A 21559-nucleotide genomic window follows, 5' to 3' on the forward strand; every position below is an offset into this window, starting at 1 on the left:
TAGTAAATCCTGGGAGGGATTAGTTTCCATAGGGACATCAGTCTTGTTTGATCTCAGCATTCATTGACTTCTCATTCTGGGGTGTCACTTTAGGATGTGTTTTCCCTGTAGAAAAGACTGAAAAAGTGGGAATCTCAGATTGAACTGACATGAAATAAGGGTTTAAATAAGGAGATAGTGATGTCTAAAGTGTGTTTGTAGTGTTCAATAAATATTGCATAGTTTGGAGAATTGTGAGGTTTAGGGATTCTGTCACTATTATGGAAACATCTGATTTTGAGAGTTAGGATTTAAAGTGTAAACAAATGTCAGATTAATAGAAATTGCTTTGGTAGATTAGCAATTTGATATTTATGTATTTGTTGTGAATAAATTACAGAAGTAAAATTTTCTTTTTAGATGCATTTAAAACGTTTACTATAAATCCTTCCTCAGTCAATTAAGCTTTGCAAAGTTTAGTTAAAATTTTGTTGTTACCATGCTTCTAGCTTTAGGTTGTAGGTGTTAGGATAAATCTTTTATCTCTTTGAAACAATTAAATTCTTAAATTATGTTTTTGGGACATAAGTTTCTTTGCTTATCCTTTGGTTTGTAAATTGCTAAGTCTCTTATTTCATTCTCTTGAGCGGCACTAATACAATGTGATTGTGTTTAAGTGTACCACAGAGGCAGAGTCCAGCAAGAAAAATGCTGAGTTGGAAATTCAGGTTTTATCCTTTCCAGCATTTCCTTAAATTGGTTTTGTGACCTTGAGCAAAGCCCTTATCGAACCCATAAGTCAAAGCTAACTATTATTACCATAGTTAGGGTAATTTACTGCTCATGAGTCAGTCAGATCCACACATTTAGTAGAGAGAATAAGACCTAGGAACCCAGAAGCAATTTTAGAGTTCCACTGCTGCTTGGGGATCTCTGAGTATAGAAGAGCCATGCCAAGTTAACAGACTGGGAGGCGTGTGCCATGTTGCTTAGCTCTGTCATGTGAGCTCACTAGACATGACCATGCTGCTGATTTCCAGAGCTGGTCACTGTAGTTTGCAAAAAGGGAAGATCATGATCTTTGTACAGGTAGAACATGAATACAGGTCCGATTTATTTGTCTCATTAGGTAATAGAAAGAAAGACATTAAAACTAGAATAAAGAGCATCTGAGGCCATAGATATAGCTGTGCATATAATTTAGTAAATAAAAGATTGATATGAGATTGCTAGATTAGACAAAAACTCATAGTTTATTTTATAGGACTTAAACTGTACCCTTTAGGGTTAATTGTTGCCCTGGCTGGAAATCTACAGGTTAACTTCTATCCATATAGAATTGTAAAATAGAAAAGCATGCTTTGCCAAGCTACACCAAAAGACTGCCATGCTCTAGTATGGATGTTGATGTGTATTGTGTGTCCCTGCCCCCAGCTATGTGTGGGAAGCAAATCTCCAGTGTGATAGTGGGGCAGTTGCATGTACGAAAAGCTTACCCCCAGGGATGGGATTACTGCTGCTGGCTGAAGGAAGGTTTTGCCCTACCACCATGTGCATACACAGAAGGTGCCATCTGGGAGTCACAGCCTCTTGCCAAACACTACATCTTTTTGCACCTTGAATATTGTAGCAATGGATTTCTGTTGTTGAAAAGTTATTCAGTAAAATGTGTTTTGTTAAAGTAGCCCAAGTGCACTAACATACCTACTAATGTAATTAGTAATTACTTCTGTAATTTTTCTATTGCTGTTCCATTTAGTAATTCTTAGTCTTGCTTTTTAAAACTCTTTGGTTTTTATTGCTAATGCCTACGCTAAAAACTATGGAAAGAGAAGAAATAATAAGAAAAAATATCATGCAATTTCTCCACTGGTGATATATTTTGTGTGTATTCAAGATCTGCTAGAAAAATAGGAATCAATTGCATTTGCTTTTTATAATCATTTCTGTAAGAGTGTGGCATATTAGTAATAAATGTTATAATTTGCATTTCCAAGCTCAACTTTATTTTTTCTTTATTTTCTCATAAAGTTAACTTTTTTACATTTTGAGAAATCTTGGAGATTTTGATGTTATGTTGGCTTTTTACATATTTATATTTGTTTTTTAAAATGAATCTAGATTTTAGTACGGTAGTTCATGAATCTTAGTGAAAGGTGTAAAACAGTTACACAAATAGTGTTTTTTAAAATGTAGTATTTTAATCTGGTATCTCAACTTTGAGGGCTTTATTAAAACATTGATCACTAAAACATTCAGAATACTAATTGTCTAATTCTAGATTTTGTGCTGGTTAGGCACTGGGAGAGGTATTTTTCTTTGCATGGAAGGAAAACTCGGCTTTTGCTCTCAACTAAAGTCTTTATCCAGCTTTTAATTCTCCTCATCACTTTTTTCCTCTCTGCTAGTCTCCTCATTCTTAACAGCATTTGCTTTGGGCATAACTAAGGTATGTGCAGACGGGAGAATAAGGAGACAGGTGTACTTTATCAGAGTAAATATGTGCCCATTTAGGGAGCAGTCTAGCTGGAAGCAAGAATTGGCCTATTAATATTGATGTCATTTCTACATGGTACCTTTGGTATTGTACTGCACAGCTCATTAATCACCAAAGGTACACCATCCTTTTCCAACATCTAGAATGCTTTCTTCTTTTTTTTTTCTCTATAACTAGAGGTGAGTTTTATTATTTTTCCTGTTATCAGCTAAATCCTTGAAATTGAGGAACTTGTGAAAAATGACTTTGCTGATTAATTCCTTCACATATCCAAAACTGTGCACACTACAGACCTAAGAAAGAAAACTGTTAGATACTGCTCAACACATCACTGACTCATTTATGAGAACATATAAGATAGCTCCTGGTAGTTTGATAATGTTGCTTTTTAATGGTCTACTGATGTATTGTAAGCACGATCTTTGAGAATGTGTCATTCAAACCCTTAAAAATCAAAAGCACTCCTCTTCGGCCATTGCTGAGTGGCCAAAATGAAGTTCAATCCCTTTGTCACTTCTGACCTGAGCAAGAACCGGAAAAGGCATTTCGGTGCACCTTCCCATATTCATAGGAAGATTATGTCTTCCCCTCTTTCCAAAGAGCTGAGCAAAAGTACAATGTGCAGTCTATGCCCATCTGGAAAGATGTAAGATGCAGGTTCAGATTGTCAAAGTGGTTCAGGTTTACAGGAAGAAGTATATCATCTACATTAAACAGGTACAGTGGGAAAAGGCCAACAGGACCACTGTCCATGTGGGCATTCACCCCAGCAAAGTGGTAATCACCAGGCTGAAACTGGACAAAGACCGCAAAAAGATCCTGGAACCGAAAGCCAAATCCCACCAAGTAGGAAAGGAAAAGGGCAAATACAAGGAAGAAATAATTGAGAAGATATGCAGGAGTGAAATAATCTTATATACATCTTTGATTAAAAAAAAACAACTTCTTACATGAAAAAAAAATCAAAAGCAAATATTGGCCTAAATCTGCTCATGATCTGTCTCATTTACACTTTGTCATTTGTTTCTCACTACTACCGAAAAGCAAGTGGTAGTATAAAACATTTTTGAAAAAAAATGTAGACACTGAAATTTTAAATTACGCTGTTGCTTAAAGTAGAAAGCATATAGTAGAGTTAGGCTCAAACCCATACCTTTTGACTTTTAAATCCCAAGTTCAAGAAAGGTCCAATTTTATAACTATAACTTACCATAACTTTATAGCTTAAAGAATCCTCCTCCTCTTGTTCTTTGTTTTAAAAATATGTTTATGCTGGTAGTCTTCAGAAGTATGATCACCACTGTTGGAGGTCTCTGAGGCCTTTTCAGAGGGGCTTTAGTGTCAGCATTGTTTTATTGTTCCACAACACATTAGCCTTATTGGCATCCTTACAGATCTGTTTTCCAGAAGCTGCTTTTTGGTAACAAACAGATACAGAGGAAGATGTAAGGGTTGGGCTGTCTAGCCTCTGTTAAACTGGGTAGGAACAAGATTTGCAAAAGTGCCACTTCTTTCACCAGATTTTTTTTTTTTTTTTTGTCAGTTGTGGGGCCTGAATTCTGGGCCTGGGCGCTGTCCCTCAGCTCTTCAGCTCAAGGCTAGTGCTCTACCACTTGAGCCACAGCGCCAGTCCTGACTTTTTCTGCTTATGTGGTGCTGAGGAATCGAACCCGGGCCTCATGCATGCAAGGCAAGCGCTCTACCACTGAGTACCTTCCCAGCCCTACCAGATTATTTTTATTTGATATTTGTTTTCCCTCCTTAAATGTGTTAAGTACATTTGATTTACTGTGGTTTTGAAGTTATATGTGTGTGTGTATAATATCTCAGTTTTAAAACCTAATTTGTAAAGATCTGTAGACGTTGTTTAATATGCCCAAGCTCTCAGGAGTCTTTAGTAACTTTTTAAGTATAAAGGGGCTTCAGATAAGAGTTTGAGGCCATAGTATTAAGGTAAGAATCTGTTTTACTCTCCTTTTCCTAATAGAGTTTTCCTTCATAATATGTAATTTTATTTCCTGTGGTTTGTGACAGTAGAAGAATATTGACCTTAAAAGGCCTTAGCTAAAAGGCTAAAGTTCCCACGTAATGGGGCAGAATTCTCAAGATAATAATAAACAGTGACTTAGGGCGACTTTTCTAGTAAGAGGACTGAGTCTTGGAAGACTCATTTAAGTGAATGACCTCGTTGGGCTGCGGAAGCTGGAGAGTACCCCCAGTCATCAGTGGCTGCATAATTTATATGGATGTATTTTGTTCTGGTAGATATGTAATATATGTCCATCTAATTCACTCAGTAATCGCAAAAGTAATATGAAAGCCTTTCTTTTTCCTCTCTTTAATCTAACACTCTGGAAGAAGCAGTTTTATGTTTGAGATCCTTACAGTTGTTTTTTTTTTTTTTCAAATATACAAATACACACACACACGTATTTTCTGGTTGGTTTTTTGATTGGCCCAAAGTCAGGCTACTTGTTAGACCTATGTAAAGATGAAGGTCTCTGTTCACAGGGTCTCTAAAGTGTGGACCCTGCCCTGGAACTACCTCCCCCCTTACTATCTTGGGTGCCTTTAGTTGATCTAAAGCCTCTTCTTCTCAAGCCTCAGCTGGTAGGCCTTATCTCTTTTCCTACTGCCTCCGGATCTTACTTGGACTTTGCATCCAGTCAGGGTGGCTTGTCTCCTGCTTATTGTCTAAGTAAGTATATCACACTCAGATGTGAGAACAGAATGTTTGTATATCCTGTTAAAATGTAGGTTGCTGAGTCTGTAGGTCGGGATGGGGCTGAGATCTGAAGTGCTGAGTTTCTAATAAGTGAACAGGAGATGCAGAGATGGCTGCTGTAACCCAGTGTTCCCTGAAAGGAGGGATAAAATCCATCTACGCTGCCTATTATCAGTGTGCCTATGAGCAGAGCATTTGTCCTCTTGACCCATAGTTTCTCTTGTGATTTCTATATGCTTTAGGATTTACAATCTACTTTAGGAAATTCCTATCTCCAGGTTCTAACATGGACTCCAGTTTTGCCTAGTGAAACCACTCAAACTCAAAATGTGTGAATCTTAACCTGTCCCCCTTCGTTTTCCTCACCCGATTCTGTTCCTGTCTGAGGCTAACTAAGTTCCAAGTTTGGGATGACTTAGTTTTAACCTTTCATGTATTCCTTCTCAAAAGTGATTCCACCAAATACGAAAGTTGAAATTGGTATGTTTATTGTAGATGATATCTAATGTTTGTGAACTTAGATAGCAACATCTTAGTTTGTGATAAGTACTAATATTTTTTTCTGAGGGTACCATTGAACAGTTATTGAATAATGGCATAATAACATTGTTTGTGAATAGTTTACAAAATGAGATATAACAATAGACATAAAAATAGAATATAGCTAAAAATGAAGCTTTAAATCTTGAAAGGCTTTATATTTAAGGACTGACCTTGTGCCTGCTAGGTAAGTGTTTTATCACAGAGCTACATCCCCAGACCTTAAAAAAATGGATCTTCTGGAACATACACAGAAGAGTATAATGAACCTCTGAGAACTCCATAGCAACAGGTTATTTTGTTTATTTTTTATGAGAGATTTTTAAAGTATTAATAGACTTAATTGGTTTTTACAAAAGTTTCCTTTCCCTTATTTACATCTTCAATGTGCATCTTAGATTACTCTCCGTTAACACAATACGAAAGTCTAGATAGGCTACAAAGAAGAGAGGTTTTGTTTTGTTCGGTTCCTGGTTCTGGTTCAAGATTGAATGACTATACCTATGAATCTGTGATGGTCTTCCTTTAGACAGAGTCCTGAGGCACTAGAGGGCATAGTGACAAAAGAGAGAAACGTGAAGGAGAACCCGCCAAACTGGCTTGTATAGCAGATCTGGTCTGTTCCGGAGGGCAGAGCACTGCTTCCTCAAAGTCTCACCCCCATCCATCCCTCTGAGTAGGTCATAATGGGGCTTCAGTCTCAGCACAATTTTAGGAGGTGATAAACAATAGGCAAGCCATAGTAGTGTGTGGTAAATATATTACAACTGTTGGGCCAATATTGATGCATTATTATCGTTAAAGTGTTTACATTAGGATTCGTTATTTGTATGGTTCATTCTCAGCATGATGACAAATGCATAGAGAAGTATCCACCATTACTGCATTGTATAGAAATCTTTGTGTTCTATCTGTTCTTCTCTTTCTCCTATCATCTCCTGGTAACCACTGATCAATATATTCTCTCTATGTTTTGCTCTTCAAGAATTTAATGTAGTTGAAATTACAGTATGTAACCCTTCCACATAAACTTCTTTCACATAGCAGTATGCTTAGGTTCCTTCATTTTGTTACTTGGATAGCTTTTTTTTTTTTTTTTTTTTAGTGGGGGCTTGAATAGTGCTCTGCCACTTGAGCCACAGCACCACTTCTGGTTTGCTGGTGATTAATTGGAGATAAGAGTCTCATGGACTTTCCTGCGCAGGCTGGCTTTGAACCTTGATCCTCAGACCTTAGCCTTCTGAGTAGCTAGGATTATAGGGCTGAGCGCCCATCTTGGATAGCTAGCTCATTTCTTATCAGTCAGTAATAGTCCTTTATATGACTATAATAGTTTGCTAACCCATTTACCTGGGGAAAGACATGTGAGTATTTCTAGGTTTTGCCAATTACTATAACACAGTTCTAAGTATCCATGTGCATGGTTTTGTATGGCCACAAATTTGAACTCATTCGGGGAAGTCTTGAAATACCTGTTTTGTATATTAAAATGGGAACTGTAGTTTGACCTAGCTCCTTTAGTAAGATTCTCCATACATTTGTAATGCTGTTAGAGTCTCTTCTCACATCGTGAGTGCTTTTATGGGATCTGTCAACTTCTTAGATGATTTTTCAAAAATTTTGCATAATTTACACTTTGGGTTGAAAACTTATATGAGTTTTGATAAATGTGTGATATATCTACTGCTACCATTCAGAACAGTTTGACCACCTAAAGGCCTCTGCATTTAACTGATCATTTGCTGTTACTTTACTTTGGTCTTATAGGGTATAGTCCATCAGATTGGCATCTTTAGCCTAATGCATGTATTTAAATAAAGTTTCTGTGTGTGTGTGCTTAGTTACTTTTTACTTTAGAGCCTCATGCTTCCTAGACAAGCTTACTACCCTTTGAGTCATACCCACAGTCCTGTTTTTTTGCTTGTAGTTTTGGAATTGCTAGTGTCTCAAAGTTTTGTCTGAGCCTCTTCTCTTCTTTCCTTCTTTCTTCCTCTGTTTTTCTCATGCTAAACCAGTCTTGAATACCTGAAATCTTTTTTGGACAGGATAAGTAATTTTTGTTGGTTTGGCTTTGCTAATATTTTAGTAAAGCTTTTTGCATATATTTTCACCAGAGGTATTGAATCATAGATCTTCTTTCTAGTTTTGATGTTCACAAACAGGCTTTTAACATTTTCCTTTATTACTCTCCAGCTTTTTTTTTTTTTTTTTTTGGGTCCGGTCGTGGCGCCTGAACTCTGGGCCTGGGCGCTGTCCTTCAGCTCTTCAGCTCAAGGCTAGCGCTCTACCACTTGAGCCACAGCGCTACTTCCGGCTTTTTTCTTTTTGCTTATGTGATGCTGAGGAATCGAATCCAGGACCTTGAGCATGCAAGGCAAGCGCTCTACCACTGAGCCACCTTCCCAGCCCATACTCTCCAGCTTTTATCTACATACATTTTCAGTTATTTTAATTGTGTAAAAGTGGTGTACAAGTTGTTTTTATATACTAAAATTGTTCATTTACAATCTCCATTTAGTCTCCAGTTAAACATTTTTGTACTCCTTCATATATTTTATTGTGTGGTAAAATGATATGTTTTACGAATAGTTGCCCTTAAAGTCATGTTGAATTTTAGAATGAGAAATGTCCTTTAGCTGAATTTATAAAAATATGGTTATACTCCAAAATCTCTAGAGTTCTTCTTTAGGATTATAGTTATATTATGAGAATGATAGGAACCTTTTACTTTCTTTGAACTAGTAAGAAGTGTGGTAGCCCTTTGTACTTGCATAGGTATTTGTACCTAGGGAAAACAAGGGAATCCTGTGCTTTGTCAGTGCTGCTGTGTCACAGACAAAGTTTGAGTGGCAGCATGGGGACCCCACATTTTCTACCCAGCCTTTACCTTTTATGTTCTCTGTCTTCCTCTCACACATCATTTCTTTCCATCCTTCATGTGGAACAGAAGAAATTTTACATTTCTTATTTTCAAATATTAAAATAAGTAAATTGAAGATTTTAATTTTTAAATAATGTTTATTTTTAATTGGCACACAGTAATTGTATATGCTTATGGGATGCAGTGAGACATTTCAAAATATGTATATCAGGTATAATCTGATCAGAGTAATTGGCAGACTTGTCCCTTAGACTTCATATTTGGCTCAGTCAAATCCTCTCTACTGGGTCATTTGAAATATTAATTTTAATTTTTGTCAACCACAGTTATCCTCCTGTGCTATAGAACTTTATACATTAATCCTTCAAGCCACCTGTACCCCTGTACCTGTGTAAACCGTCCCCATCCCCCTGCCCCTCACTGTCCATTCTTCCCTCCCTCTTCCTTTCCCCTTTCTCTGACTTTGCCATTTATCCTTTGGTTTGCTTAGTGTTTCTTTTTTTTTTTTTTTTTTTCGGTCATGGGGCTTGAACTCTGGGCCTGGGCACTGTCCCTCAGCTCTTCAGCTCAAGGCGAGCACTCTACCACTTGAGCTACAGCACCACTTCCGGTTTTCTGGTGGTTTATTGGAGATGGGAGTCTCACAGTCTCTCCTGCCTGGGCTGGCTTTGAACCACGATCCTCAGATCTCAGCCTCCTGAGTAGCTAGGATTACGGGCGTGAGCCACCAGCGCCCGGCTGCTTAGTGTTTCTATAAGTAAAATGTTTTTCAATTTAACGTAGATTGTGCAAAGCATAGATGATGGCAACAAAGAGGAAATTTTAAGACTTAGTAACTTAAGTAAAACAGAAGTGTACTAAGCTAATTATGAGCTTTTAAAGTGGAGGAAACACTGCTGACTGGTTATGTTCTTGTGTCTGCGTTTCACAGGCAGAAAATCCCCCTAATGGACCAGAGTGTGGATATGGCTCCTTCCACCAGCAGTACTGGCTTGATGGAAAGATCATTGCCGTAGGGGTGATTGACATCCTTCCACACTGCGTGTCATCTGTCTACTTGTACTATGATCCTGGTTATTCATTTCTATCGCTGGGGGTCTACTCTGCCTTACGGTAAGATTGCTTTTTGCAGTTGTAATGGGTTACAGAGAACTTCAAATAATTACTCATTTGGTCATATTTCAGAGTAGGGTAGAAATCCTACTTGACAGTATATATAATAGTTTGTTGCTATAATCTTTATTATACATTGGTATTTATAAACAACACTTGTAAAAAAAACTAATGCCATATCTGATGGTAATTTTGTAAGACTTTAATGTTTCCACACATGCCAGTGTATAGGAAACCATTGTTTTGATGCTTCTGGTATTTTCATCCATTTGTTTAAACTCTCGTATCAATACCACTGAAGTTCCTTAAATGTTGTCCCTTAAATGTTGTCATCAGTATCATACATATTCTTCCACTGTCAATTAGAAGTTAATGTGGTATAAATGAATAAAAACCTATGTCTTCTGAAAGAAATGCTGGTTTCCAGTCCCACATTGCCCAAGGAAGGGAAAGCATTTTGAGAAATGTTTCATTAGGCAGTTTTGTGGTTGTACAGTCATTGCAGAGTGTGTGTATACAAACTGGAGTGACATGATGATACTGGACAGAATTCCTTTATGGTTATGTTGTTGATTGAACATCATTATGGACATGTAACTATCTCAGGCTACAAAGCAGGATGAAAATGCCTGGCTTATATCTGGATTCTATGACCCTCATTAGAAGATGGTTTTCCTTCTGGTCTTGGCTATACATACATATGTACATAACACAGTGCAATTTTTTAATTGTATGAAGATTGGGGTTTTCATGAAAATACCTTTATTCCTGCTTGTGTGTGTGTGCACATGTGTGCACCCACACGTGCACTTGCATGCCACCTGTCAGTGTTCTTGAAAGATGAGTTGTTGAGTTGATAGACGAGGAAACAGGAGACTAACATTTTGAAGGAAAATAAGGAAAGCAGATTAAAAAATGCTAATTTGACTGTTGAATTTAATGTGTTTCAGTGAACTCTGTTTCATACTCCCCGCCCCCCCTAGTTTCTCAAGCAATCCTACAATCAATAGAGTTTTATATTTTCAGGTTTTTATATAGTATGTTAGGGGTTTGTGTGTGTGTGTGAGAGAGCATGTGCATGTGTATGTGTGTGTGCCTGTGTTGATACTGGGGTTTGACTTCAAGGCCTTGAGTTCTTGCTTAGCTTTTTTCACTCAAGGCTGGTGCTCTACCACTTGAGCCTTGCTTCTGGCTTTTTACTAGTTAATTGGAATTAATAGGCTCTTGGATTTGTCTTCCCTAGCTGGCTTGGAAATGTGATCCTCAGATATCAGCCTCCTGAGTAGCTAGGAATACAGACTATTGTTTGCTCTGCTTCTATTTAAAAATACATATAACTTAAAGATGAATTTTGGGGTTAGCAACTTATCAACAGTGCAAATTTGAACTTGCAAAATAAGCAGAATATTTATTCCATTAAAAATTTCCCTGAGCCGGGTGCTGGTGGCTCATGCCTGTAATCCTAGCTACTCAGGAGGCTGAGATCTGAGGATCACAGTTCAAAGCCAACCCAGGCAGGAAAGTCTGCGAAACTCTTTATCTCCAGTAAACCACCAGAAAACCAGAAGTGGCGCTGTAGCGCAAGTGGTAGAGCGCTAGCCTTGAGCTGAAGAGTGCAGGGACAGCGCCCAAGCCCAGAGTTCAAGCCCCACAACCAACCAAAAAAAGAAAAAAGAAAAAAAAATTTCCCTGAATTTCAAACATCCATACAGCTAAAAGAAGAAAAAAGAAAAAAAAAACCATAAAACCTTCAAGAGTCAAGCAAAAATAAAAGTTTTCCTCATGCTTTAGAAATGCACTCAGGTTCTACTTAGAACTGACTCTGAGAAATGAGATAAAGAAAGCCAGGTTATATATCTTGGTACTTTTCACCTTTCTTTCTGTAGGATAATAGACATTAAATTTGCACCCAGCTACAAGAATAAGTTATGTATCATACATGCCTGAAAATATTTTCATGTTAATGATAATAATAGTTATTCTTCCTAGTGTTTATTGGCTTTTGAGTTTTAATGTACTGTTTTATTCTGTTAGCAGCCCAGATGTTTTGAAAATTGGAGGACATAATGAATAATAACCAGACACTGTAGCTTTCTTTAATTTGATGCTTGTAGCTTTCTCTAATTTTATTTGAATTTTAGATCATTACTTGCCTAATGTACATACCTCTAAACTTTGTTACCTTATTTTTTTCTCTTTTTAGTGCCAATCCTGGCATTTGAACTCAAGGCCTGGGCACCTTCTAAGGCTAGTGCTCTACCATTTGAGCAACAGCTTCACTTCTGGCTTTTTTGGTGGTAAATTGGGGATGAGAGTCTCATGAACTTTTCTGCCCTGGCTGGCTTTGAACCACAATCCTCAGATCTCAGCCTCCTAGCTAGGATTATAGGTTTGAGCCACCGGCACCCTACTGAACTTTGATGCCTTTTGCTCAAGTAATAATCATCTTAGTGTTTTGAAAATTATTTTTCTTTCAGGAGTTGTTTCTTTTTATACTTAATAGTCATATTTTACCAAATATTTGCCATCAGATTACATAGAGTTTTTTGTTTTGTTTTTAAAATTGGAGCCAGAATTAACTTTACTTTCATCTTCTTTTGGCAGAGAAATTGCTTTTGCTAGGCAACTTCATGAACAAACATCTCAGCTCTGCTATTACTACATGGGTTTCTACATTCATTCCTGTGCCAAGATGAAATACAAGGTAAAGTCAGTTTTCATGCTTGTGTTTTCATTACAAAAGAGAGATCTTTAATGGACTGTGTCTCAGGGCAGAAGACTGGAGTATTGAACAAGGATGAGTGGGTTAATAAGGAGACCCCTTTGCTATCTCAAGAAATTCACTTCATGTAATGAGAGTCATAATCTGGCATTGTGATACTGAGATATTTAAGAATATTTCAGAGTTTTTTAACAATGGGTTTTATGACTGTAGTAAAACCTTTTGATGTTTAGTAAATTGTAGTAGAAAACCAAACCCCAGAGGGACAGATTTCTCTCCTGCCTCATGTGTGAAGCCCTGTAAGTTCATAACATGCGGAGATACATTTAAGGGTCTTCTAGGTAAAGCTGGAGCACTTTGTGTAAAACCATCTCTTAGAGCGGTCAGTAACTGGCCTGGCCACACGTGGGGTTTTCCTCCACAAATTGAACAAGGAAGGAAAAGAGGGGCTTGAGAAAGAGAAGGCATGATAGGCCACACATTTTGAGAAGGAACCTATAAGGAGTTGAGGTAACAGTACCTTTGATATAGATGCCTATCATTTCATTGTACAAATGATAACCAGGGGACTGGAATGACCTTGAAAGCTGGACAGTTGAGAGTCATTGATTTCAGACCAAAGAATGTGGAAAAAATTTAAGTGCGCGCGCATGCGCGCACACACACACACGCACGCACACACACACGCATACAGACACACACCTCTGTATATACATAGACAGATATTTTCTACTTCCAAATACTTAACCTTTTACTACTGTGTTCTTGAGCTCATTTTTATTTTACAGTGTTAGATCTAAATTAATTTAGTTCAGGGTAGAAAATCACATGTTCTAGATATTTTAATCCACTTACAAGATTACTTTGTATATTAACCTTCTTCTATTTAGTATAGTATAAGACTCATTCTAAACAGAAGTGTATTTATAGCTGACTTTGGGACTTGCAAGGATTTAGTTTCCAATCTGTCATGTTAGGTGTCCTGCTATTCAGTGTTTAATGTGCAGTGTCACAGCATTTCTCCTGGCAAGTTTTTCCTTAATTCTAAATTACTCTATTTTAACCCATTTCTCATTTCTGGACCTTAGTAGAAGTGATTTTAGTTCCATTGACCCTTTGCTCTTCATGAAGACTTTGAATTCATATCTCTATGGCCTATAGTTAGACTTCAGTATTTTATGCTCTGTAGTCTTTCTAGGTAGAGCTCCACATGGAAATTCAGATTTCTAAAAATGCCTTCCATGCTGTGTAGTCTGGCTTAATCCAATACAAGCTCATCATAATTACAGCTTAAGGATATATATTAATTAAATTCTGTTGCATAAGAGACAGGCTCATGCTTGGTTGCTTTCTTGCTCTCTTTTTATTCATGGAATATATGTTTGTTTTTTTTTCAGTCATGGGCCTGAACTCTGGGCCTGGGCACTGTCCCTCAGCTCTTCAGTTCAAGGCTAGTGCTCTACCACTTGAACCACAGTGCCACTCCCGGCTTTTTCTGCTTATGTGGTGCTGAGGAATTGAACCCAGGGCCTAATACATGCAAGGCAAGCACTCTACCACTGAGCCACCTTCCCAGCCCTCATGGAATATATGTTGAGCAATACTAGAAATATATTGCTCAGCAGTAAACAGCACAAATGCCAAATTCTTTCTAAGTACCCCTAAGCTTAATGGTTCTAATCTGATCTACAGTAATAAAAGCATTTCAGGGATTCTAATTCCTCATTTCCAAATCCCCAACTCAGTATGTTGGTTTCAGCACACAGTGAAATTAAGTTGGTTACAACATAAAGTGGAAAGTTGATTTGGGACTCAATTTAACTAAACAAAACTTGAATTTCTTCTAGTATATTATATTCATCTTTTTTCTTCTTGGAGGAGATGGTTCTGAAATTTTGTTTGATCCTTTGTGATTTTGTAAATACTGTGAGGTGATAGAATTTTTGAATATTAAATTGAAAGTTTAAAGCCTGTGTTTTCCTAGCACCATTTTTTGAAACTACTTTTGGGCCCTCAAAAACATGTTGATTTTAATTTATGTATTGTCAGTTTAAAAAATATTTCCATTGCATTATAATTGAATCTAAACTAATCCTAGGTAACTAGAGAAGTACTGATGCTATATTTTAGCTAAAAGTATTATGTTTTGAATAAATATGAAGAAACAGCATGTCTGCTTATTAAAAATAGATCTTTTCAAAGCTATTTCCTGCTGGAAAGCAGAAATGCTTTTCTCCCTTTGTGCTCCTCCTGCTTTCACCCTGTTACACTAAAATAAACCTTTTCCAAAAACTTCAAAGCAAAATAAAATAGGTCTTTTTTTTTTTTTTTAAAAGCTTTGTGCTCTCACTTGGCTTTTTCACTTATAGCTAGCTCTCTGCCACTTGAACCTCTGCTTCTGGCTTTTTTAAAAAATATTTTTTTGTTTCTTTCTTTAACCTCTCTCTGCTTTCACTTTTTTTTTTCCAAATTTTTTATTGTGATTAAGTGGTTACATAAATTTCCCAAATTTCACAGTATTGTGGAATAGTGAGTGATGCTTAGTTAAAGTCACAAACATATTCTAACTTTCATGGAGCAAATTGTCTATCATAGTCTATAACATTTATGAGTTCTGTGAGCTTTGCAATACAGTTATTTCTACCACATTGGGTGGTATGTACATTTCTTTTGTTTTACATAGCATCAGCTGTTCCCTCTTTCCCACTTGTTCTCTCCCTCCCATCGCTGCCATTGAATTGCTTAGTTCATTTTGGTCAATGTCCAGTGCAGCTGATGGGTCTTGCTGTTGTATGTTTTCCCCTGATTCCCTCTAGTTCTGTGTCGTCCTCCTGGTTTCCCTCCGGTGTGCTCATATACAATACATGTGATCATCAGCATGGGGTTATTTAGTAGTGATTTGACCAGATGAGTTTCTTAAGTCCTGTTAATTTTGTCATATCACCTAACATTTTGGATTTAACATCCACTAATCAGGGAGACCATGTGCCGTTTGTCTCTTTGCAGTTAGCTTACCTTGCTCAACATGATTTCTTCTAGCTCCATTCATTTCCCTGCAAATGCCATTATTTGTCCTTTCTAATGTCTGCATAATATTCCATTGTGTATAGATACCACAATTTTTTGGATCCATTCATCTGTGGTGGGACATCTGGGTTATTTCCATATCCTGGCTATTGTGAACAGTGCTGTCCTTGTATACTGGTTCCTGTTGTTCAGGATAGATGCCTAGAAATGGTATGACTGGATCATAAGGGAGGTCAATATTTAGCTTTCTGAGGACCCTCCAGACTGCTTTCCAAAGTGGTTGTATAAGTGTACATTCCCACCAGCAGTATAATAGGTAGGGTTCCTCTTTCTCTGCATCCCCTCCAGCATTTGTCATTGGCTGACTGTAGGATGTGGGCCATTCTGACTCGGGTAAGGTGGTATCTCAGGGTTGTCTTAATTTGCATTTCCTTCAGAACCAGGGATGGTGAACATTTCCTCACGTGTTTCTTTGCCATTTTTATCTCTTCTTCTGAGAAGTCTCTCTTTAGTTCCCTTGCCCATTTAGTAATTGGTTTGTTAGGTTTGGGAGGGATTAGTTCCTTGAGTTCCCTGTATATACTGGGTATTAACCCCTTGTCTGATATACTGCTGGTAAATATTTTTTCCCAATTAGTTGGTTGTCTTTCTAGTTTGGTTGCTATAGCTTTAGCTGTGCAGAAACTTTTTATTTTAAGGTAGTCCCATTTGTCAAGTCTCTCTCCAATTTGTTATGACCCTGGGACTCTGTTCAGGAAGTTCCTGCCTGTGCCTATAAGTTCAAGTGTCTCTCTTACTCTGTCCTGCAGTAGTTTCAGAGATTCAGAGTTTGATGTTAAGGTCTTTAATCCATTTTGAGTTGATGTTGGTGCATAGTGATAGGCTGGGGTCCACTTTTAGTTTTCTGCACGTGGCCACCCAGTTTTCTCAGCACCAGTGGTTGAAGAGGCTGTGTTTCTTCCACTGTATGTCTTTGGCTCCTTTGTCAAATATCAGCTGACTGTAGGTGTGTGGTTTTACTTCTGGGTCTTCTATTCTATTCCATTGGTCTTCGGATCTGTTTTTTTGCCTGTACTATGCTGTCTTTGTTATTATGGCTCTATAGGAGAGTTTGAAGTCTGGCATCAAGATCCCTCCCATGTTGGGTTTTTTTTTTTTTTTTGCCTAGAATTGTTTTGGCTCTTCTAGGTCTAAAAAATAATTTTTTAAATCGTTATTATAAAGGTGATATACAGAAGAGTTCCATTTACATAATTTAGGTAATGAGTACATTTCTTTTGGGACAGTGTCATCCCTTCCCCTTTTTTCTCCCAGTTTTTCCTTTCCATGCACAAATTGTATAGTTCCATGCACAAGTTGTATAGTTAATTTTCAGCATAGTAACTAGGGAGTACCACTGTTGCATTAGTTCACCCTTTGTCTCACCATTCTGTGTCCCTCCTACAATTACTCTCCTAAAGATAGATAAACGAATAAAAACAACAACAGAGAAAAGCTCCTCTTGTTTCTGTTTCTTGGAGTTCATTTCAATAAATACTACTTTATATGATCAGAGACACATAGGTATTGCAGCTCTGTGTTCCTCCCCTAAGAGTATCCTCCTTTGGTCTCACTGTGTGTGGGTATCTAGAATCCTATATATTTTATCATGCCCTGGGGTATTGAGATCTAGCTTTCACATAGGAAAGAAAACATGTGACATTGGTCTCTCTGAGCTTGGTTTACCTCATGTAATATAATTTGTTCTAGGTCCATTCATTTCCCTGCAGAATATAATATTTTTTTCCACTGGTGGTGTAGAATTCTATTGTGTATAAGTACCACACTTTTTGGATTCACTCATCTATTGTAGCCAAGTTTCCATAACTTGGCTATTGTGAATAGAGCAGCGATGAATATGGATCTACACGTGTCTTTATGGTATATATGGCTTGATGTTCTAGGTAAATGCCCAGGAATGGTGTGGCTGGCTAGGTAATAGGGAAGATCCATGTTTAGTATTTTGAGGAACTTCCAGACTGCTATCCAAAGTGGTTGTATTAGTTTATATTCCCACCAACAATGTAGTAGGGTTCCTTTCCCCCCCACATCTCCGCCAATATTTGTTGTTTGAATTCACAATGTTGGCCAGTCTAACTTGGGTGAGATGGTATCTCAAAGTTGTTTTGCATTTCCTTTATGGTCAGGGATGTTGAACATATCCTCATAGGTTGCTTTGCCATTCTTTCCTCCTTTTCTGAGAAGTCACTCCTTAGTTCCTTTGCCCTTGTAGTGATTGGTTTATTAGTTTTGGAAAGGGTTATTTTCTTGAGCTCCTTGTATATTTTGGATATATTGTTGGTAAAGATCTCCCAGGCTGTTGGCTGTCTTTCTAGTTTCATAACTATGTCCTTTGCTGGGCTGAAACTTTTTATTTTGATGTTATCTCATTTGTCAAGTGTCTCTCCTATTTGCTGTGTCGTTGGGACTTCTTTCAAAAAGTTTCTGCCTGTGCCTGTAAGTTCTGTGTTTCTTCTATTCCCTCTTGCAATAATTTCAGGCCTGATGTTGAGGTCTTTAATCCAGTTTGATATTAGGGCACGGAGACAAGCAGGGATCTACTTTTAGTTTTCTGCATATGGATTCCCAGTTTTCCCAACATAAATTATTGAAGAATCTGTCTTTTTTCCACTGTATATCTTTGATTCCCTTATCAAATATCAGATAACTGTTAGTATATGGTTTTACTTCTGGGTCTTCTGTTCCATTGATCTTCAGGTCTATTTTTGTGCCAATACTAAGCTGTTTTTGTTATAGCTCTGTAATAGAGATTGAGATCTAGAATTATGATACCACTCACATTGGGTTTTTTTTCCTAGAGTTGCTTTGGCTATTCAAGGTCTTTTGTTGTTTCATGTGAATTTTTGGATTTTTTTCTCTATCTTGGTAAAGAACTTCATTGGGATTTTGATAGGGATTGTGTTAAATTTGCACATCATTTTTGTCAGTATGGCTGTTTTCACAATATTAGTTCTACCTATTCAAGAACATGGAAGGTCTTTCCGTTTCCTGATGGCATCTTTGATTTCTTTCTTCAGCTTTTTATAACTTTCACTATAAGGTTTTTTTGCTTCCTTGGTTAGGTTATTCCCAGATATTTTATTTTTTTGAGGGTATTGCAAGTGGGATTGTTTTCCTGATTTTCCTCTCTGCTTGTATATTGTTGATATATAGAAAGGCTACTGATTTTTGTGGGTTAATTTTATATCCTGCTACTTTAACAAAGTTATTGATCAGCTCCAAGAGCTTAGGGATAGAGTCTTTAGATATAAAATTGTGTCATCTGCCAGTAGGGATAGTTTGACTTCTTTCCCTATGTGGATCCCTCTTATGTCTTTTTCTTGCCTTACTGATCTAGCTAGGAATTCTAGAATTATATTGAAGAGGAGTGGAGAGAGTGGACATTCCCACCTTGTTCCTTACTTTAGAGAGGTAATACATTTTCACTATTGACTATAATGCTGCATTTTGGTCTGTTGTATTATAGTCTATTATTTTGAGGTATGTTCTTTTCTATTCCTATTTTTATTCCTTTCTGTTCTTTCTCCAGAGCTTTTAACAAGAATGGATGTTGTATCTTGTCAAAGGCTTTCCCTGCATTGATGGAGGTGATCATGTGATTCTTTTTTGGTTCTGTTGATGTGATGTATACATTTGTTGATTTATGTATGTTAAACCAGCCTTGCATCTCTGGTTAAAACCTACTTGATCATAATGTTTGATTTTTTTTTTTAATTAGCTGCTGAATTCTGTTGGTGTTAAGTATTAAAGAGTTTTGTGTCTGTGTTCATCAGAGACATTGGTCTATAATTTTATTTTTCATTGAATCCCTACCTGGTTTGGGGATGTGTGTGATAATAAATTCATAGAATGAGTTTGGAATTGACCCTTCTGTTTCTGTTTCACAGAAAATTTGAGGAGTACTGGTGTTCAACTTTAAAATCTTACAGAATTCAACTGTGAATCTATTGGCATCTGGACTTTTCCTTGTTGGAAGACTGCTGCTACTTCCTGAATCTCATTACATGTTATGGTTTATATATTCTTGGTTCCTGTTCTACATGTTATGGTTTATATATTCTTGGTTCCTGTTAGCATATTGTACCCCTCGAGGAACTTATCCATTTCTACTAGATTTTCCAGTTTGTTTGAGTATAGATTTTGAAAGTCATCCTTCATAATCTTGGGTATTTGTTGTAATGTTTCCTTTGGCATTTCTAATTTTACTGATTTGAGTCTCTTCATCAGTTTAACTAATGTTCTGTCAATTTTATTGGTTTCTTTGAAAGAGCCAGCTTTTTGTTTCATTGATTTTGTGTATAGTTTTTTAGTATCTGTTTCATTGATTTCTGCCGTAATCTTTACTATCTTTCTCTGTCTAGTAGTTTTGAGTTTGGTTTGTTCCTGTTTTTCTAGCAGGTTTAGTGTCCTCATGAAGTTATTTACTTGAGCTGGTTTTTTTTTTCCTTTATGTGTGCATTTAAAGATGGGAACTTTTCTGCTAAATGTTGCTTTTGCATATCCCAGAGGTTCTGGTATGATGTGTTTTCATTTTCATTGAATTGTAAGAACTTTCTGATTTCCTCCTTTATTTCTTCAGTAGCCTGCCTGTTGTTGAGCAGTGTGTTGTTCAGTCTCCATGTGTTTGAGTGTTTTCTGCAGTATGTTTGGTTGGTGAGAACTAGTTTAATTCCATTGTGATCAGATAGGATGCAAGAAGTTATCTCAATCCTTTTATATTTGCTTAAGCTGCTTGTGTATCCTAGGATATGATCAGTTTTGGAGAATGTTCCATGGGCTGCTGAGAAGAATTGGATGGTGTTGGGTGAAATACTCTAGATGTCTGTTAAGTACATTTGGGTTATGTTGTCATTTAATTCAGAAGCTGCTTTGTTGATTTTTTGTTTGTTTGACTTGCCCTTTGGTGAGAGTGGAATGTTAAAGTCTGGCAGTATTATTGTGTTGGGGTCTGTCATGTTCTGTAAGAGTGTTTCATGTATTAGGTGCTCCATTGTTTGGTACATAAATATTAACTACTATGATTTCCTCTTTGTGGATCATTCCTTTTATTCTTATGTAATGACTTTCCTTGTCTCTTTGTACTGTTTTTAATGAGAAGTCTATTTTATCAGATAACAATATGGCTACTTGCATGATGCATTTGCATGAAAGATCCTTTTCTATCCCTTTACTGAGAATTTGTGTTATCTTTGCCTTGGGAGATGGGTTTTGGTTGGATATTGTTTTTTGATCCAATCTTCTGTTTTACATCTTTTGGTTGGAGAGTTGAGTCTGTTGATGTTTAACGTTAGTATGGAGAAATATGTCATGTTTCATTTTGTTGTCTTTCAATTTGCTTCTTCTTGTGTTAACTAGTCTAGTGATTTTTATTTAATGCTGTGTTTCCTTAACTTTATTTTCTTTCAAATTGTATGCTTGTCTTTAGTATCCTTTGTAGTGATGGTTTATGAATTCCTTTAGTTTTAGTGTATCATGAAAGGTTGTAGTTAGCTGTCAATTGTGGATTTTAGCTTTGCTGGGTACACTAGTTTGGGTTGGCAGTTGTTGTTTAGAACTTGAATTATACTACTCTAGGCTCTCCTTGCATTTAGAGTTTGTGTGGAGAAATCTTCAGTAACCCCACACTTCTTCCCCTTGTAGTAAAAAGTTCCTGCTTTGATTTTGCTGCATTTAAAATTAATTCCTTGTATTTTGTTTTTATTTTTGTCAGTCCTAGGGCTTGAACTCAGGGCGTGGGCACTGTCCCTGAGCTGCTTTTGCTCAAGGGTCAACGTTGAGCCTTGAGTCACGGTGCCGCTTCCAGTTTTCTTGTGGTTATTTGGAGGTGAGTCTCACAGACATTCCTGAACGGGCTGGCTTTGAAACATGATCCTCAGATCTCAGCCTCCTGAGCAGCTAGAATGACAGGCATGAGCCATTGGCACCTGGCTATTTCTTTGTATCATAAGCCCCAAGTTTTCACTAGGATGTGTCTAGAAGTATTTCTTCTCAGTTTCTGTCTTCTAGGAGTTCTGT

General features: G+C 37.2%; 1 protein-coding gene and 1 pseudogene across 1 annotated transcript in view; both read left to right on the forward strand.

The window, feature by feature from the left end:
• The window catches only part of Ate1 (arginyltransferase 1), a 97961-nt gene that overhangs the window by 33514 nt on the left and 42888 nt on the right, over nucleotides 1-21559 (forward strand). Inside the window, exons 9-10 of the mRNA XM_013021900.1 lie at nucleotides 9554-9735; nucleotides 12340-12439. Of these exons, the coding sequence (XP_012877354.1) occupies nucleotides 9554-9735; nucleotides 12340-12439 (282 nt within the window). The remainder of the gene's footprint in view (nucleotides 1-9553; nucleotides 9736-12339; nucleotides 12440-21559) is intronic.
• LOC105989694 lies at nucleotides 2968-5707 on the forward strand (annotated as a pseudogene).

Source organism: Dipodomys ordii, unplaced genomic scaffold (genome assembly GCF_000151885.1).
Source record: "Dipodomys ordii isolate 6190 unplaced genomic scaffold, Dord_2.0 Scaffold58, whole genome shotgun sequence".
NCBI classification, from domain to species: Eukaryota; Metazoa; Chordata; class Mammalia; order Rodentia; family Heteromyidae; genus Dipodomys; species Dipodomys ordii.